The following is an 18,894-nucleotide window of genomic DNA, read 5'->3' as shown; positions in this document are numbered from 1 at the left end:
AAAACGTTCAGATGCTCAGACTATGACTGTGATTTAAACAACTTTTTGATGTGTACAAATACTGTTAACTACTTCTTCTAGCTGTTTACTTGTAATTGTGTTGGTTCATACTGTAGTTTAACTTTATGAGTTTAATGGGGTGGTAGTAATATTATTGACATGTATGCAAAACCTAAAGTAGTGGCGAAACATACAGTAACAGGCACTGGGTGGAACAAAGAATCACAAGAAACTACTTTTTGTCTTTCCAGTTTAGAACAATTATGTTCTTAGAACTAGTATGGATTGCTCATATTTCAGTGGTAGATTAACTGATGCAAGATCTCCAGGGCTGAAAGTGTTGCAGTGATTTTTTTTTTTTTCTTGGTCACTTTGGGAACATAACCAGGTTGCATGCAGATAATCAGATATCAGCAAAGTATCAGGAACCCTGAAACCCATATTGTGTGTAGTTTATATTATGTAACATGAGCTTTATGTAAAAGTTTAATAATAATTGTGTATTAATAACACTGATAATAAACTAAAATCAATATAATCTAAAAATTGCTTACATGCACTAAATTTAGTGATTCTGTTTTTTTTTTATATATAATTTTCGGTTTTTAAAGAGCTAACCACGTGTAATTTAACGTTTAGGCGCTTTATTTTGAAGTACTTTGTTTACGTTAAGCACATCTTCAAGAAGAGGCTCTGTTCCCGCCTCTGTCTCTGAAAACCCCGCTCTGATTGGTCCACATCTCTGCCAAACAATCTCGGAAACCAATCGGCATAAAGAACGGACAACGTCATCACTAGATGCCGGAAAAAAGTTGTCACATGTGTCATATACGGTGTCAACCAACTTGGTAGCCCTTGTGGAATGAGCGGAGACCGTCTGTGGGGCAATTAATCGATCAGAAAGAAGACAGTAATGTTTAAGTAAGACTAACTCAGCGCGTTTACATGTGATTAATCGGTACGCTGTGGTTTGAATGACTGCGGGAGACGATTAGCATGAACAGGCTCCATGTGAGGCTCTGGCACTTCACGTCGCTGTTTGTGAACGGCAGGACTCTCCCTGCTCCTGTCCGCTGCGATTCTTCTCTCCATCGGTCTGTTTTTCAGCTTTTTCGGACCATGGCCACCACTACCACTAACAACAAAAACAATTTACCGAAGAAAGCCAAGCAGAAGGAGCCGCTGCGCAGAGTGAAAACCAAAGAGAACCGCAGCAAGCGAGGAGACGTTCACGGACCGTCCACTGTGTACCTGCAGGTGGTCGGAGCTGGAAGCAGAGATAATGCTGCGTCAGTTTACGTATTCTCCGAGTTCAACAGGTACGTCTGAAGGCACTTTGGAGCACATTGTTTGTGCTGTTGTATGTTAGAAAAAACTTGACTTTTTAATGTACCCCACTGTAAGCACACTTGCAAAAATAGCAGGCATTAACAGCAGGTCAAAGCGATCCTGGGCTCCACTTTACTGCAGTGATGCAGAGAAAGCTACACTTTTCACTTCTGGTATTTCACAGGTTGTGGGTCCTCGAGTCCTCACCTCATATCTCAGTTCTCCTCAGGAGAGGAGTCGAGACAGGTGTTTAACAAAATGAGACATCCTTTACTTGAAACTTTACTCGCCTTCGCACCTAAACGAACTTGAGTGTCATCCCATTCTTAATCCTTAGGGTTTAAGCTAATGTCAGCCCAACATTTGCAGCGGTAGCAGCTTCAATTCTTCTGGGAAGGCTTTCCACAGGTTTGGGAGTGTTTATAGGAATTTCTGACCAGTCTTTCAGAAGTGCATTTGTGAGGTCAGACATGGCTCCCACAGACCATTTGTATTTAATGGATTAATTGTAAGTTTATGAGATTGCATCAGTTTGTTGGAAGACATGAATACACACTAATCAGTGTATATTTATCAAGTGGCTTTACTGTCATTCTAACCATGTGCAGTGGTACAGTACACAGTGAAATGAGACAGCGTACCTCCAAGACCGTGGTGCTACATATAACAGACAATCAACGGGGGGGGGGGTTTGCACACAAGTGCAAGTGTGCAACAACCCCCCCCCCCCCCCCCCCCAAACAAACAGTGCAACACCAGACAGAACAGGACGATAAGACACAAAATAGTGCAATAGAAAAGTGCAACAATGACGACCTCCACAGATGATCCATCAGTGTTAAGTGGACAGTGATCTCTCTGTGCTCTCCTGAAGTCATCAATCATCTCTTTTGTTTTGTCCACGTTCAGAGACAGGCTGTTGACTCTACACCAGTCCATTAGCTGTTGCACCTCCTCTCTGTATGCTGATTTGTCGTTCTTGCTGATGAGACCCACCACAGTCATGTCATCTGCAAACTTGATGATGTGGTTCGAATTGTGCATTGCTGCACAGTCGTGAGTCAGCAGCGTGAACAGTAGTGGGCTGAGCGCACAGCCCTCCAGTGCTCAGTGCGGTGGTGTTGGAGATGCTTTTACCGATCCGAACTGTCTGAGGTCTCTCCGTCAGAAAGTCCAGGATCCATTTGCAGAGGGAGGTTTTCAGGCCCTGTAGGCTCAGTTTTCCAATCAGGTGTTGTACATATGTGTCTTTATCATCCAGGTGGTTGAGGGCAAGATCTACGGTGCTCTGCACATTCTCTGAGTACTCTCCCAGGAATGTTATCTGGACTAGCAGCTTTCCGTGGGTTAACTCTGCAAGGGGTTTTTCTCACGTTAGCCAAGGTCGAGATGATTTCCTCACCAACACGTCATTCTGAGCAGGAGGGAGGGGAGGCGTCACCATAGCAGGCAGGTGTCGTCTACCTGTAGTTGATGATGGCCGCAAACTGGCCGTTGGTGATTTATGAGTGCTATATTCTGTTTTTCTATTAAATAACCTTAAAAAAGACCGTGTGGTCAGGTGCCTCCTCAGTACTCATTTGGGTTTCCAGGTCTGCCTGACAGACTTCTTTGAGATCTCATCCAGCATCCAAGTGTCCAAAACAGCTTCAGATCAGACGCTAGAACCACAAAGTCAATCACTGACCTTCTCATAGACTGGATAAAAGATGAACATAGAACATTAAACCTGCCTTTGGCAGGGGGAGTGGGGCGCTCCCTTTGTTCGGTGACCTCCGGACACATTTTGCTGACTGGTTTTGAGGCTAAACATGTCTGTTGTGGTTATTACTGGAGGCAGAAAGATGTTTCTCCACAGTGTCCTCCTTGATGAGGGTTAGCCAAGTCTTTAGCCAATCAGCATGAGACATCCCTGGTTTCTCACGCAGCTCCTGTAATTTCTCATACAGTATCTGGCTCAGTGATGATATATTTTAGAACTTTTCACTCCCTTTCAAAGACCTGTTTGAGGGTTAAAGTTAGGTGCAGGTAAGGGTAACGGTTTGGGACTGTTTTGATTTGACAAAGCTGGAAATGCATTGATATTAGTAAGTGTCCCAGTGTGAGTGTATGTGGAGCAGGCTGTAGTTACTTTATGGTAACCTCTGATAGCAAAAACTAACTTTAAACCTTTGACTGCACTTACTCAGGTCCTCAGCAGCACACACACCTAGTTTTACGCAGCTTGGCGTAGGCGAAGAAAAGGCTTCTCAACATGATAATAAGATGCTTTGGACAGTTTGGCATAAAACAAAAAATAGGAACTTTGACACAATCTGTGGAGCATAATGCAGCAACAGGAATGATCATGATAATAATCTTTCTTGCCCTTAAAATCCTGAGACCAATCGCCTGGTGTAATTCAGAGGTTCTGATCCCAGCTCGCCCAACGCTTTCTGAAATACACCTATGCAAAACAAACCTCTCTCTGCTGCAGGTACCTGTTCAACTGTGGTGAAGGAACGCAGAGGCTCATGCAGGAACACAAGTAAGCTGGTGATGCCACAGCAGCGTTAAGATTTCAGTCTGTCTGGTGGTTTAAAAACAGCATGAACATGATCGTCATGTTTTCCTGTGGCAGGCTGAAAGCTGCTCGCTTGGACAACATCTTCCTGACCAGACTGAGCTGGGAGAACGTGGGAGGCTTGTCAGGTCAGTGAACACAGGTTCATGTTAATCCCTGTCATCACACTGGTGCTCCACACTAACACCAGGTATATATTACAGAGCTGAAGTCACATACATGACAGTAATATTCAGCATTAATGGAAATAAAATGTTTTCATCACCAGTATTCATCAGTTTGTGTCTTTCTGCATTATTTACAACAGGGAGGTTCTAAAAGCACAACTTGATTAGTGACATATTTTGTGAAATATATGCATTCATGAAAATGCCAGTTGAAGCTGAGGACAGTTTCATAACTGTGGATGGAGCCAAATACACTGAAATAACAATCCAACCCAGGCGGAGGTCTGCCTCTCACCTCAACCTGCAGAATTTTGTGCTTCGTGCTGTTGCAGCTCAGTTTGATTTATGCAGCAACAGCTCACAGGAACAGTCGTCTCCAGGTGTTTTATATTTTAAGATGAAAACTTTAGGAACTGCAACAATGTCACGGCCCCTTATGGGCAAGTACTTGGCAACTGTGGGATTCAATTCAATGTATACAGCACCAAATCACAACAATACTCGCCTCAAGGCACTTTATATTGTAAGGCAGACCCTGCAATAATACATGCAGAGAAAAATCCAACAATCATGCAACCTCATATGAACAAGCACTTTGGTGACAGTGGGAAGGAAAAACTCCCTTTTAACAGGAAGAAACCTCCAGCAGAGCAGGTTCATCCCTTTGACACCTGGACAAAGAGATGAACCCTTAATCCCTTTAAACATGAAGAGACCTCCTTTTGTTTCCACTGGTTGCGTCTTAATCATTTGCCTTAAACCCACGCTGGTTGCAGAAGTGAAGGCTTTGAAAATTGACTGACTCCCACACGAAGACCTGGAATAAACTACAGCTCTTGTAGCCGAGATTTATTACGGTGGTTGGAATTATATATGCACAGTTCAAGAATAAAACATAGAAAAGAGCAGAATATGACCCTTTAAACGTGACCTGCTTTACTTTGATTGTTAATTGCACATAATTTGAAATAATTTCTGAATGTACAGGTCAATTTTTAATTTTTTTAAACTTGTTATTTTCAGTTTTATATGAAAATAATATTCGTGCACCCTTAGATGATTTATGTCTATATTCTGTATAAGTAGAGCCATTACACAGAATAGCTATTTGATTTTGGTTAATTTCAGTATATTAAATATTCTTATATCTCTTTGTTCTGTAATAATATTCATCTGTGTCTCGTCTCGTTGCAGGGATGATATTAACCTTGAAGGACACCGGCGTCCCTGAGTGTGTTCTCTCTGGACCTCCACAGCTGGTGAGAAGCTGGATCAAACAGTGCAAACATGCCTTGAGGAGCTTTTAATGTGAAAGGATTCACTTTACATCTGCTCTCTTCCTTTTTTTTTTTTTCTAATCACAGGAGAATTATCTGAATGCCATCAAGTCTTTCTCTGGACCACTGGAGGACATCAAGCTGTGTATGTTGAACTTGAGACAAATGCATTATTCTTGTGTTACGTCTGTGTGATATTCACTGTGTCGTCCCAGCGGTCCGACCGTACACTGAGGAGACGTACTCCGATGACACCATGACGGTTTATCAGGTGCCGATATTCGGTGGGTTTGTTTCCTGATTATTATTTTTTTATTCCTTAACCTCAGGAAGGAGTTTGTTTGTCATCTAATCTTTTTTTTTTTTTTTTTTTTTTTATGCCGTCGTCTCTGCAGCAAAGTCGAGGGACAATGACAGAAATCGCTCCCACAGGTCGGGCAGGAACAGCCCCACTCAGGCGACTCCACAGAAAGCCGACGTTAGCAGTGCAGACGATCCAGGTGAGTCAGAGCAGGCTAGACTAGACATGCAGTATTATACAGATAAGATTCATTTGACCACCTGAGGTTGGAGCATTCAAATAAAACAGAAAGCCAGCACAAAAACAAAATCAAATTTAAAAATTATTAATAATCATTTAAAATAAATCGGCGTCATCAGATTTGGAAATAATTTTAAGCGTAGCTACAATGTGGGATCTTAAGCTTTAGGCTTCATGCCGTCTTCTGTCAGGACTGAGGTGTGAATAAAAGTGTAATAGGCCGACTGTGGCTGCGTGTCTTTGGTAATAAAATGAACAAACTGAGTGCAACAATCGCTTCAAATTTTAGGTGAAAGGCGAACAGCAGCGAGAGATTCCTCTTTGGTGGTTGCCTTTGCCTGCAAGGTAGGACGCCGTGAAAATACGTCCATCCTGTGACGTGCAAATTGAAGCTTATTGTATCTGACAGTTTGCTTTTTACCTGTCTGACACTTTTACAGCTTCACCCAAAGAAGGGCAACTTCTTAGTTGCTCAAGCCAAAGAGCTCGGGCTGCCCGTGTAAGTGGAATCACTGTTATGTTCTTTCCAAGTTAACATGAGGTCCAGTTGTCTTATCAATGTGGACTTTTTGTTTTCCTAATGTTTAAAAGCTTTGTACTCAGTTGGCTGAGGATTTGGCAGACACTGGTGTGCACAAATTATACTTTACATGAAACAATTCTTGTCTATAAAAAGCTTTGCAGTAGCAAAATATTAGTTTTAGTTTTGCTTCATTTTCAGTCTGATTTGAACTGTTTCCTGATCTTTCCTCCTTTAAGGGGCACAGCTGCTATTGGTCCCATCATTGCAGCTCTGAAAGACGGGAAAAGTATCGTGCATGAAGGAAAAGAGGTGAAGACTCTGTTTTCTTTTCGTTCAGGCTGCAGCTCTAAGCTGGACTTGCTCACATTTCTGTCGCTGCTGGTTTTCAGATCCGACCCGAGCAGGTCTGCACTCCTACTGATCCAGGACCAGTCTTTATTATGGTCGAGTGTCCGTCTGAAGAATTTCTTGGAGCTCTTTGCACCAATCAGCAGCTTGGAAGGTAATAGTTTAGCTGCCAGTCACATTTGTTTTTCCAGCGCTATTTTAATTATTATTTTAATAAAATCATGCTGTTCTCAGATAAAACAAATGATGAAAGTGATCAAAAATGTTTTGGGTTTTAACATTTAGGTGTTTGCGGTTTTTCTTTCTAGTGGATAGTTTAACTATTTGTCTTTTCCAGTGCAAAACAAGTTGATCTATGATTTTTTTTTTATTAATTTATTAATGTGCTGATTTATCTTCATTCATTTGCAACATAATGGTGTTTTCCTGGATACAGACCAAGCAGAATTAGCATTGGAGAAGTTCCTTCAGTTCATATATCTGATGTATATTTATCATAAAGACTTAACTTGACAGGAGATGCATTAATGAGTCACAGTGTATTAGTGTGAGCTATGGTACAAACTCATAAAACTGAGATTTCAGTTTTGCAGGTCGTTGTCTTGTTCGTTTATCTCATGTTATAAACTTTTAAATAGGTCATAAAGTTTTGATATGATGTCTTTTTTTTCCCTCTTAGTTATCATGATGTCATAAAAGTGTCCTGTTCAGATTAACTCAGTTCTACAAAAAACCTGATAACATGAGAGCTTGTAGGACCTTGAAACTTTTCTTTTTTTGAATTAAAGGAAACTGTATCCTGGTAGAAACTAATTCCCCCACATCAGGCTACGTAGAGTCAAAGAGTCACAATTTGCAGTTTTCTTGCTCTGGAAGACCTGATATGTGCACATGACGCACTTAGATGAAAATAGTTTAGCGAAGCAACACTGCCACACGTGATGAAACGGTGCTACTGTAGCCTTTGTGCATTTAGTGCCTGTGTGGTGTTTAACTTGACAACGATAACCAGTTATTGTGTGTAAGTTTGACCCAGTGCTTCTTTCTGTGCTGTGGCAGGAAGTGTGGTTCTTATAAATATTCTCTAGAAGTGTCTAAAGTTGAGGTTGTCACCCCCTCCAGATACCAGACAGGTGGGACGGAGGACCCTGCTGCGTTGGTGGTCCACATGACTCCAGAGTCTGTTTTGAAAACAGACCAATACAAGAAGTGGATGGAGAGGTTTGCAGTTTCTCTCTCTGTCTGAAAACTTTTTGCCACAGCATTTTGTCCACCGAGCACTCAGTGGTTTGTTTCTGCAGGTTTCCATCTACGACAGAACACCTGATCCTTAATGAACACGCGTGCACGATCCACAACATCAGAAGTCACAAGATTCAGGCCCAGCTCAACATGATCCACCCAGAAATCTTCCCACAACTGAAAGCTTACAAAGCAAAGGCAAGGCTGATGGACAGAAGAAACATTTCGGTGTTCACTGCAACGTTCCCTTTCAAACGGGGAAGTTTGACCTTACACCTTTTACAATAGACTAATCCCTGCATGCATTTAAACTCGACTTGTACTGTGCTGAAAAAGCACATTGTTTTATACGCTGAGAGTGAGAAGCGCAGCTCCCAAACTGCATGTAAGAAAACATCAAAAAACTCTTATTTTTTGGTTTCCTGTAGGAGCCTCAGGCGGCCTTACACATCCCGAACGTCAGAGCGGAGTGTCTGCTCAAGTTCCAGCTCAGACCTGTAATGGAGTGGCAAAGGTTAGTTTGTCCTTCAATCCCTCCAATTTAGCCATCGTTACTTTGCAGCTCCGAGCGCCGGCTTGTCATAGAAAACGATCTGCGCTGGACCAGCCCCTCTCAACTGCTTTCTTCTCTCCTCGTCTTCTTTTAACCTCATCTTACAAGTGTCAGGGTTTTATTTTTATTTTTTCCTACATTGTTTCTGTCAAGTACTGTAGAGGCGCATCAACGTCAGATGTAGGGAGAGGGAAAAAAACCCACTGCTTTTTCCCCAGCAGTGTTTTTGCAGGCAGTGGTGTGTGTCTTTTTCACTCTTGTCTCATTTGTTAGAGATGCCATCCCCTCCTGCAACTCTGAGGAGTTTGTGAAAGAAGCTTCTGAGGTCCCAAACTTTCTGGCAGAAGTGGACAAGTGCAGGAAGATTTGCTCCGCTGGCTCTGCAGAGCTTTCCGGTCAGTTATGGAAACTAGCACCCGCCCAAAAAGTGTTGGATTCACTCAAGCATGGTCTATCTACAGTGCCCTATTTTTGTCTTTATCTGTATTAAGTTCATTAATATCACAAGAAATTATATGAACAACTGAAAGAGTGTAGCTTGAAGCTACAGCTTATGTAATACAGCAGTCAGAATGTAAGGAAAATTAAATCGACTGCAATTTTAGCTTCTGATTTAAATAAAAGATGGATATGGATGAACTGTGTCGAGACCATCATCACACTATACATTTAGCACAATCCTGAGTAATCATGTTATTTCTATGCTGTAATTTAAAAACAAGTTTTAATTAAATTTGTTTTTATTATTCCTCATTTTAAACAGCTCATAAATATTATGTTTGGATTTCAGTGAGTTTAATCCAATAAATTATGGATTTGTTGACTCTCAGTAGGTTTTCTTTGTTATCACTCATATTTAGTTTTATGTTTTGGGAGTAAAAGATCGAGTTGATGTTTGGTTTGTGTTTCCTCACAGCTCTATACAGTCATACGTGGAGCAGCAAGTCAATAATATAAAATGCTTAGTGATTTTTGGCATAAGAAGTCTTCAAATTAAAACAGTGTTGCAGTTTAGACCTTTTGTTTGATACTTTATATTTAATTTCCAGGTTAATTTGTTATTAACACTAACTGGAAAACATTTTGCTTGAAGGATTATGGCAGTTTTAACGTAACTTTTTCTTTGGTTATTTAATGAGTGGTTTTCCGATTTTAATACATTTAGTTTTTCCAAGGTGAGGAGATCATTTGTTAGACTCAAACCAGTCAGTAGTTTACTTTCCAGAGTATCCAAACACTGCTTTGGATAAATGCACTCCATTGACTTATGTAATGTAAACAATAGTGGTCCAAGAAGTGAACCCTGTGGCACCCCACAAGTTACCTTTTAATAAACCAGAATCTGTATTATTTATATGTGCATACTGATACCTGTCATCCAAATATTGAATTAGCCAGTGATAGGCAAGCTTCTGATGCCATACCTGTCTCATTTACTTAAAAGCAACGTCTGATCATCCAACACCTTTTTTAGATCCTGAAGTATTCCCCCGGTGTGCTTCTTTCTCTGTTGCATTAGTAATGTGTTTTTGTTTGTCGACCTCACTCATCGTGCATGTATGGTTGTGTTGTTTTTGTTGCAGGTCAAGGAGGAAAATACCCAGAGGTGGTTTTCTTGGGAACTGGGTCAGCTCTTCCGATGAAGATCAGGAATGTCAGCGGCACTTTAGTTAATATCAGGTAACATCTCTCAGGACAGGCAGTGTAGCTCACCGCTAAAAATTGATTTAGAATTTCAAGACTATTACGTAAGAAAGAGGAAAATCATCTTTTTATCAAGAACCAACATTTTAATGAGATTGCATATGTTGCTTTTATTTTGGTCGGTCAAAACAGGAAGCCAAAGAGAAGCTTCGATCGTCTCTTAATCCTGTGAGATCCTTAATTGATGTTCATGTTTGACTCAGTGTTACAGAGGAACTGCTAAAATGACTCAAACACATTTAAAACTTTTGGCTCTCAGTGAAAAGTGAGTCTGACTTGTACAATCAAATATCTGTTGTCAACGAACAGCCCGGCCGTCTGAGAGCGTCTCATTGTTTCCACAGACTGAAGCTTTTATCTGCAGTACAGAGGATATTATTCACTGTGTCTCCAAGCACCTAATGCAGTATATGACCTAAACCTAGACTAGATATTGCACAAGTTTCTTTTTGTTTCATATTGGCAATAGTATGCTGCCGTAGATAACAAAAGGGCTGAATTTTAAATTGAAGCTGTTGCCTCAGTTCTTTGTTCTCACGTCTCACTGCTTTCCTGGGGAGTTTGGGTGACTTCTGGTCTTCTTTTTTTAATCAATTCCACTTTTCCCACCCTGTCAAAGTCATTCTGTAGTCATCACTCTGATCCTTTCATTAAAGCTCACTGCTATTCTGACATTTAGATTCATAGACAGCCATCTGTGCATCCTCCTCCACCATCCAAACTCAAGACATTACATCTGACTTCAGATGATCTCTCAGTATTTTATTATTCTTTTGTGTTTAGCTTAGGAAAGGTCATTGCATCTTACAGTATGTGTGGTGGTATTTAAACACAGAGAGGTGGGAGGTATTCCCACAGAGATCAAAGATGTTTGATGTCCAAAGTGGGAATTAAGCGATTTTTGAGTGGGTGGAAAGGTGGAGGTGACGGAGAACATGAAAGGATTAGCACATAAACTACAAGATGCTCTAAAACAGCTTACAAAGTGGCTTTTCTCCATATGTATCTTCTTCTTCCAGCACACCACCGTAAAGAACATCCCTCTCCTGAAAGTTGCCAGATAATCAATGTTATTTACTTCCCCTGGTGGTCATGAAGGGAATAGACCTGAATAATGGCCTAAATTAAATATATTTAAAACCTAAATCTTTAAGCCATGTTGTTATTGCATCATTTTTCAGTGCACTGAGTTACCACTGTGTTTGGTCCAAATAAGAATAACAAAGTCTCATCTGTGATGTAAATTAGGTTCAAATGTTCCATTTTTAAAAAATCAGTTTTAGACAGTAACTCATTCAGCTGCAGGAATCTGCTGCTGCATCCTGGCAGGTGTTTTCATCGTTGTATACACCTGATGTATTCCCCATGTATCCTCAGTAGTGTTTAAACAGTGCTTCACTGTCTCTCGTCAATTTTAAGAGGCTTAAAAACTGATTAAAATGATTTCTTAGTGTAAATTTGTAAAACCTACAAAGGCGTCCTGTAATGAATAATGATGCGTGTGTGCTGAGAAGGCTGTACTCACCCACTGTTTGCAGTTTAGTGTTTGTCTGGGCGTGTTTCACATGTTTGTTTGTTTGTTTGTACTCGCATGAAGCCCGAGTCAGTCTTTGCTGCTGGACTGTGGAGAGGGAACCTTTGGTCAGCTCTGCAGACACTACGGGGACGACGTCGATGACGCTTTGTCCAAGATCGCCACGGTCTTCATCTCACACCTGCATGCTGACCATCACACAGTAAGCAGCCGTGCATCAGGTTTTAACTTGTAAAAACAAAGTTAGACTGCTCGACTTACTCTCGTTGTGATCTTTTTGTTTCAGGGGCTGGTGAAGCTGCTGTACCAGAGAGAAAGGGCACTGGTGAGTATTTGAAATACTGTTTCTTTTTTCTGGATTGAAGTGAAAACTCAAGACATGAAAGGTTGGTTAAAAATAGAAACCTCTGATATATACTGTGTGAATGTGTGTGTGAATGGATGGATGACTGGATGTGTAAAGATAATACAGGCCATTTACCATTTATACTACCTCCTTGTTTTGTGTAAGGATCCCAAATAATGACATTCAGGGGTTTGTGTCACATCTATACCTCCAGGCAACTTTGGGAAAGCCATTTAGCCCGATTTTCCTGGTTGCTCCGGTTCAGATCATGACCTGGCTCAACCAGTACCACGACTACTGCGAGGAGATTCTCAGTCACATCAAGTATGTGGACACAAAAACATCTTAACTCATTAGGACACACTCCACCTCCATGCTCCATGAGTACTGGATTAGTTAAGCTGAACTGTTTTTGCTGTTACTGAACAGTTTCATTGTGTCTTTGCATTTATAATAATGTGAAATTAATAGTAAAACCAAAGCACAATTGCATTTATGTATATTATACCACTTGCACTACATTATTTGTGTGTACTGGGCAAAGAAAGAAGTCTGTTTGGTGTATTTTTGACAAATACAGTTGGCGTTATGTTATCAGCAACTTTCAGGGGTTTTAATTTTGTTTCTTCTGATTGGTTGAAAAGTGTTTGAGCTGTTCAGAGTAGCTGGAAAGATTCCTAAACTATATAAATCATGTAATTACATGCAGTACGTTTAGGGAGCTAATTCTTGTCATTGATGTTTCATAGACCAGTGTTTCCCAACCTTTTGGAGCCACGGCACATGTTTCACATCAGAAAGATCACACGTCACACCAACAAACACAAATGTCACAAAAAGCATATTGATCATTTTCCCTTGCGCACCAGGTATAGCGGTATATTGTCCGCAGTATACTTCTTTTGCTTTCTTCTGACCACTAATCATGCTAGGGCCTTCATCTGGGTCAGTTTTCTCCAGGACCAGGTCAGACTGGATACTTTTATTTTCAAATATGTATCTATTGCTGTTACGCGCTGCGTTATCTAACTCGCAGCTTGACTATTATGTCATTTCTTCTTCGTTTTCTTCTGTTTTACTGGCACTTGGCAACCCATTTAATTAGAGCAGGTAGTTGTACTGCCCTCTAGTGGAAGAGAATGTAACTGCTCTGCCTGTTACTCAGGCTGGTCGTTTAGAGTACTAACCAGGTGGAACCAGATAATCTTCCATGACACACCTATGTGCCGTGGCACAGTGGTTGGGAAACACTGTCATAGACTACTATTAAATACTTAACAACATATCATTAATAATAATAATGATGTTTATTTGTGCTGCACATATCAAAACCAGTATTATAAGAAACACAGAATAAAGAACAAAGGACTGTCTGACCTTCTTTAAATGTTTCTCAAAGGTCAGACTAAACTAACGGTTCTAACAGGTGATGTCATGAATGGATAAAGGGCTTAGGGAAGACTGAATACCTGGAGCTTCCCTGAACCAGTGATGAGAATTTCTGTTTTATTTGAGTTTAAAAATCGAAAAAGGGGCAGGTCTGTAATTGAAGAATCCACTTGTACAGTTAAATTTACAAGTATGTTGTTGTTTTTTTACTTTATAGAAATATATGACATAGAAAATACGAGTTTTGAGAAATGCTTATGGAGTAACTCAGTAAACTAAATTACTAGAACTATAGCAGCAGGAGGTCTTTCAGCCTTTAAGTTGCATTGACTGAAACCATGAACAGGATAACAGATGAGCATAGACACTGTGCTCACTGCTTTCGAATCATCATCAGCTGTGTTTTGGCTGTCATCGTGTAGTTATTTACATATTTGGGTAAGAGATCCTTGGCAGTTAGATCAGACTTCAGAAAAACCTACAAGCCTGTTTTGTTTTTTTGTTTGTTTGTTTGTTGTTTTTTGTTTTTTGTCTGAACCAAGTAGCAAGTCATAATATTAATCATATAATTCCTAAAGGCACCAACAGTTAAAAACATGTCGGAGAGGCGTAGAGCTGCCTGTGTTGGGACCGATCAGTTGGCTCAGGAATACAAATGAATTCTTGTAGATTTGCTATGAAGGGAGAAACTCGTCCATAGAAGCAAAAACACATTTGCAGACTGCAAACATGACCAACTAAATGTTGGCCTTTAACATGGGAGTCTATGGGGATTGACTTGCTTTTGGAGGCAGTCTCAAGTGGCCAAAACAGGAACTGCACTTTGGCTTTATGTTACATTAGACCACTGGAATTAACTTAATGTAAGTCATCTCTCTGTTAATTTCCTGCACCAGGTCCTTGTGATATCAGTTTCTGTATTTAGTGAAGACACCCTTCACACTAATCATGCACGCACTTGTCTGTGCTTAAAGGTGAAACGGTCAGTTTCAGTGCGTCGTTTCTCTGAAGGATGTCTGATTTGTTTTTCAGCCTCATCCCCAATAAATTTCTGTGTGACACCGTCGAGGTTCCCAAACAGAGGACGAAGTCATTCATCCAAGCGATGCTGAAGAAGAACAACCTGCAGCGGGTCAGCAGCCGTTTGAACGTCACGTGTTTTTTTTTTTTTATTTATTGAAGCCTTTTTAAAGTGACTCATCGTTTTATTCCTGTGTGTCTCACAGTTCCACACATGTTTAGTGCGTCACTGCAAGAATGCCTTTGCCTGCAGCTTCACTCACCAGGCAGGCTGGAAGCTGGCCTTTTCTGGAGACACCATGCCCTGCGACGCATTCGTACACATCGGTTAGTCCTACTCAGACTGATTAAAGTCCATACGTCACCCAAGTGTATCTAGGCAGAAGCACATAATAGCAAATTGAGCGTCCGCTTTCGATATTACAGTGATTCATATAAGGTCATCTTGACTCTAGCTCGACTACACGGGTTGTTTTGAATAATTTATCCGATATTTCTTAATGCTCTCAATCACTCTTGTAGCTGGCAGCCTCTTCTAATGGTTCCTCTGGGATCCCTCTTCATTGACTCTTCTTAAATTGCTTGACTGGATTCTGTCCAAGCAAAGCCTCCCAGAGACAGCCAGTGTTTCCCAAGTCTGTTCATTATAGATGGCTCAGCTCACCGGACAAACAGGGCATGCGGATTCTTGATCACACTGACCACCTGATTGATTTCCTGTGGGACGGGAAGAAGCTCTAAGTGCTTCCCTCTGATTTGGGCTTCTCAATCTCATTCTTTCTTTTTTTAACCCAGGAAAAAATGCGACCTTACTAATCCACGAGGCCACGCTGGAGGATGAGCTAGAGGAGGAAGCTGTAGAGAAAAGGCATAGGTGAGTGAAACAAACTGTGTGGCTCTGCAGGTACTTTAAGGTGATTTAATGAAGGAAATGAAGGAAATGTTGGAGGAGGAAAAACAAGCAGGTGGAGCTCCGTGTCAGCTAGCAAAGAGCTCTCTTCACTTGCTGATTGAGGCAGCCGTTATGTTCTGAGTGCATTGTTAAATCTCTTCATTCTCCGCACATATTGATATTGATTTTTGTTCCTTTTTTACGGCGCCACTGTGAGCGTCTGTCTTCACAAAAGCGCGTTTTTATGTCTTTAGAAAACAACGTTCCCATCGAAGAGCGACGTAAATCTGTGACTTTATGACTGATCTTTTCTCACAGTACAACCTCCCAGGCCATCGGTATCGGCATGAAGATGAACGCCGACTTCATCATGCTCAACCACTTCAGCCAGCGCTACGCTAAGATCCCTCTCTTCAGCGAAGACTTCAACGACAGGGTGGGAATATCCTTCGACCACATGAGAGTAAGTCTCAGTGCAGCTGTGTCTGATTTCTTTGACAAATAATGTCTCACTGGATTTGACAGCTGGTTTCCAGATATCCTGTTGCACTTGAAGGCATCACGGGGACACTGCGTGAAACATGGTCCACAGACGTGTGCAGATGGAGGCTCTCTTAATGATCACGCAATCCTGAAAGTTTTAATGCTATAGTGTTGCAGACAGGGGTCCCCATGGAGTTAAACTTGGAAAGTTCGACTCGTTTCATTTCAGCCGAGCTTCAGTTGAAATTTCTCGGCTCTGCTTTCAGAAATGAACTTTTCTCCAATTCATCCACAGCTTCAGCAGCAGGGTCCATTTATGCGTTCCTAGAGAAGGTTTTGCACATTTATATACAACAAGAGCAAGAACTTCAAACAATAGTATATTAATACTTTTAGAAATAACATTTTTTTAAGGTTTTAAGGACATCTCTACATTTCAGTGAAGCTTAGTTCCTTGGCTTTCCTCTATGATGAGCCCTGCCTTCATGTTTGCTTGGCAGAGATCGGCAGTCATGGACTGATTTTCTTTGCTAATTAACTTTACCTACTCTAACTACTATATCATCTGCTTGGCATCTCCTTCAACTCCACTTTAAAGTTCATGGTGACTTTAATATGTAACTTTAATATCTTTGGATACTTTCAAAAGTATCAACATCTTGTTTTTTACATTTTGCTTCATCTGATTTTTTCCCGTCCGTCTAAATAAGAAAATTAAAGAACAACATTGTGTCCGGACAGGGTTAATCTCTTTATTCAGTACGGTGGTCCCTCACTATAACGCGGTTCACCTTTCGCGGGCTCCCAGTTTTGCAGATTTTTTTTGTGCACAATTTTGCATGCTTTTGTTTTTCTTTTTTCTTTTTTAACAGCGCATTGTGTTCTGCATCCTAATTGGCTGTAGAGCATGTCAATCAGTCTCCTCCATGTCATGTCTCCTGTACAGTACAGAATGCGTTCAGCTTGTCACATTTACATAAAAAAAGAACATTACGCTGGATACCAACATCATCCGCATCAAAGCTAAAAAGCTTTATGAAACTTGAGCTGACAGCGAGGAGCAGGATGCTGCGGAGTCCAGGCCATCGACGAGTGCTTTTAATGCCAGCAAGGGCTGGTTTGACAAATTTCAGAAGTGCTTTGGACTTAGAAGTGTTTGACTGCATGCACCGCCTCTGCGGATACCTCTAGAGCAGAGGCATAGGTGAACAACAAATTTAAAGCGATCATCAAGAAAGGGAGATATAAGCCTGAACAAGTTTTCAGTATGGCTGAGACAGGCTTATTTTGGAAACGAATGCCCTCTCGCACCTTTATAATTCAGGACGAAGCCAAAGCCCCAGGATTCAAGGCCCAAAAAGATTACGTGACTCTGGTTATCTGTGTAAAATGCCGCGGGCTTTATGATAAAACCGGCGCTTATTTATAGATCAAAAAATCCTAAAAAAACAAACTTTGAGTGTGAAAATGTTCACGCCTGTCTGAGAAAAGTGTGTAGTGAGAGGTTTTACAGCCTTAAAGCATCTGTAATAATTGTAAAAAATAAAGCTGACTACTTTGCGGGTTATTTTTAGAACATAACTCCCGCAATTAACGAGGGAGCACAGTATTAACAAAACATGTATGTAAAAACAGGAAGCTGGGACTAAACCTGGACCTTAGTGGAGGCTGAGTACTTTCTCCCTATGTATGACTGACATGATAAACTTCTGGCTCCTCAGCCTTGCTCATTAGTGATTGTAAGACAGCATACATTACCAGTAAGACTAAACCAAAGCACGAGAAATGACAAATTAGTATTTAAGTTTGATGAAATATCTCCAGTTAAAGGCACATTTAGAAACGGTTTTTCAGCTGTTTCTTAATCTAAATGTTAGCAGAAATGCTAGTAGTTGGATGGTGATTGCTGCAACTTCCAAGACAAGATTTTCCATTTTTTGTAACATAAACTACCAACAACAAACATTTATACAAGAATAACAAGGAAATTATACTGTATATAAAACATTTACTGTAAAGAGTATAAATAAGGATAAAAAGAGCTAAATGGTAAAAAAAAAAAAAAGTCTAAATGGAATAGTTCTGAATGCTTTCATTTAAATATTGTGGCAATTTCCTTTATTTCATCTACTCACAGATTCGTTTTGATGACTCCAAAATCATCCCCAAACTCATTCCTGCACTGAAAACCCTGTTTGCCGAGGAGCTCGGCGAGATGGAGGAGAGGAGGGAGAGGAGGGAGATGAGATATCCAAGAGGAAGCAGCTCTGAAGTGACCAGCGAGCATAAGACGGGAGCGCCGGACGTCGGCAGAGGTGCTAAAAGAGACCAGGAGGAAACGGCAGCACACGTAGAAACGAAGAGGCTGAAAACCAGCTGATTCCTCTCTTCCATTTAAACATGAGTTTTGAAAAAAAAGAAAGACTAGATGAATCCATCTTGAGTTATTTTATTTAAATGAGCTGGAGATTTTTATTTGACTTGTGTGGTCTGATTAAAGAAAATGCGCTTGTTGCATTAACTGTGCAGATCTGTGTTAAACGGAATAAAGCAAAGCTCGCCATGTGTCCTTCAACAGTGATTTGTAATCTGTTTCCTGCTGGGTGCCATTTCACTTGACGTCTAAATCCAGACTTTCTAAACTTTTAGAATAAAACTAGTTTAAATTTAGTTACATTCGCATAAAAATAGCAACAAATCTCTATAGTCTGTTCAGCTGAAGCTAATTTGTGGCAACATCCAGAGCTGAAAAATGAAGCTAAAGTGTAATTTGCATACATTATAGTTACTTTAATGTCAAAATGGAAGCTGATACCAAAACAGAGTCAATCCCCGTGGATGCCCATGTTTAATATTGCATTTACATTCTGAGTCTCTGTGGAGCGTTTCCCCTTCATAACAACTCATCCAGCTGGATTCTGTAGGGAGGGGTGTGGCCATGTTGATAAACAGGTGTGCTGACGTGGGCACCTGGAGCTTATCA

At 40.8% G+C, this 18,894-nt stretch overlaps 1 protein-coding gene across 1 annotated transcript; it reads left to right on the top strand.

The window, feature by feature from the left end:
- The first annotated feature begins 795 nt into the window (after window positions 1–795).
- elac2 (elaC ribonuclease Z 2) lies at window positions 796–18,486 on the top strand. Its single transcript, XM_082531477.1, has 24 exons — window positions 796–1,319; window positions 3,806–3,856; window positions 3,950–4,020; window positions 5,254–5,318; window positions 5,424–5,481; window positions 5,552–5,620; window positions 5,732–5,836; window positions 6,167–6,222; window positions 6,318–6,376; window positions 6,637–6,709; window positions 6,790–6,902; window positions 7,871–7,969; window positions 8,050–8,188; window positions 8,419–8,504; window positions 8,817–8,938; window positions 10,127–10,223; window positions 11,845–11,983; window positions 12,068–12,106; window positions 12,342–12,451; window positions 14,549–14,648; window positions 14,743–14,863; window positions 15,332–15,410; window positions 15,747–15,891; window positions 18,049–18,486. The coding sequence occupies exons 1-24, from the start codon at window positions 997–999 to the stop codon at window positions 18,289–18,291; spliced, it is 2,562 nt and encodes an 853-aa protein (XP_082387603.1). The 5' UTR covers window positions 796–996; the 3' UTR covers window positions 18,292–18,486.
- The last annotated feature ends 408 nt before the right edge of the window (window positions 18,487–18,894 follow it).

This window comes from Aulonocara stuartgranti, assembly GCF_965226115.1.
Source record: "Aulonocara stuartgranti genome assembly, chromosome: 4".
Lineage (NCBI taxonomy): Eukaryota > Metazoa > Chordata > Actinopteri > Cichliformes > Cichlidae > Aulonocara > Aulonocara stuartgranti.
This window is presented reverse-complemented; position numbering and strand designations above follow the sequence as displayed.

What these genes read in the sequence shown, in the direction of transcription:
- elac2 (XM_082531477.1), top strand. Translation starts at nt 997, where the DNA reads ATGAACAGGCTCCATGTGAGGCTCTGGCACTTCACGTCGCTGTTTGTG. An exon ending in GTATTCTCCGAGTTCAACAG is followed by an intron (nt 1,320 to 3,805) that starts GTACGTCTGAAG and finishes TCTCTGCTGCAG; the next exon opens with GTACCTGTTCAACTGTGGTG. An exon ending in ACCAGAGAGAAAGGGCACTG is followed by an intron (nt 12,107 to 12,341) that starts GTGAGTATTTGA and finishes CTATACCTCCAG; the next exon opens with GCAACTTTGGGAAAGCCATT.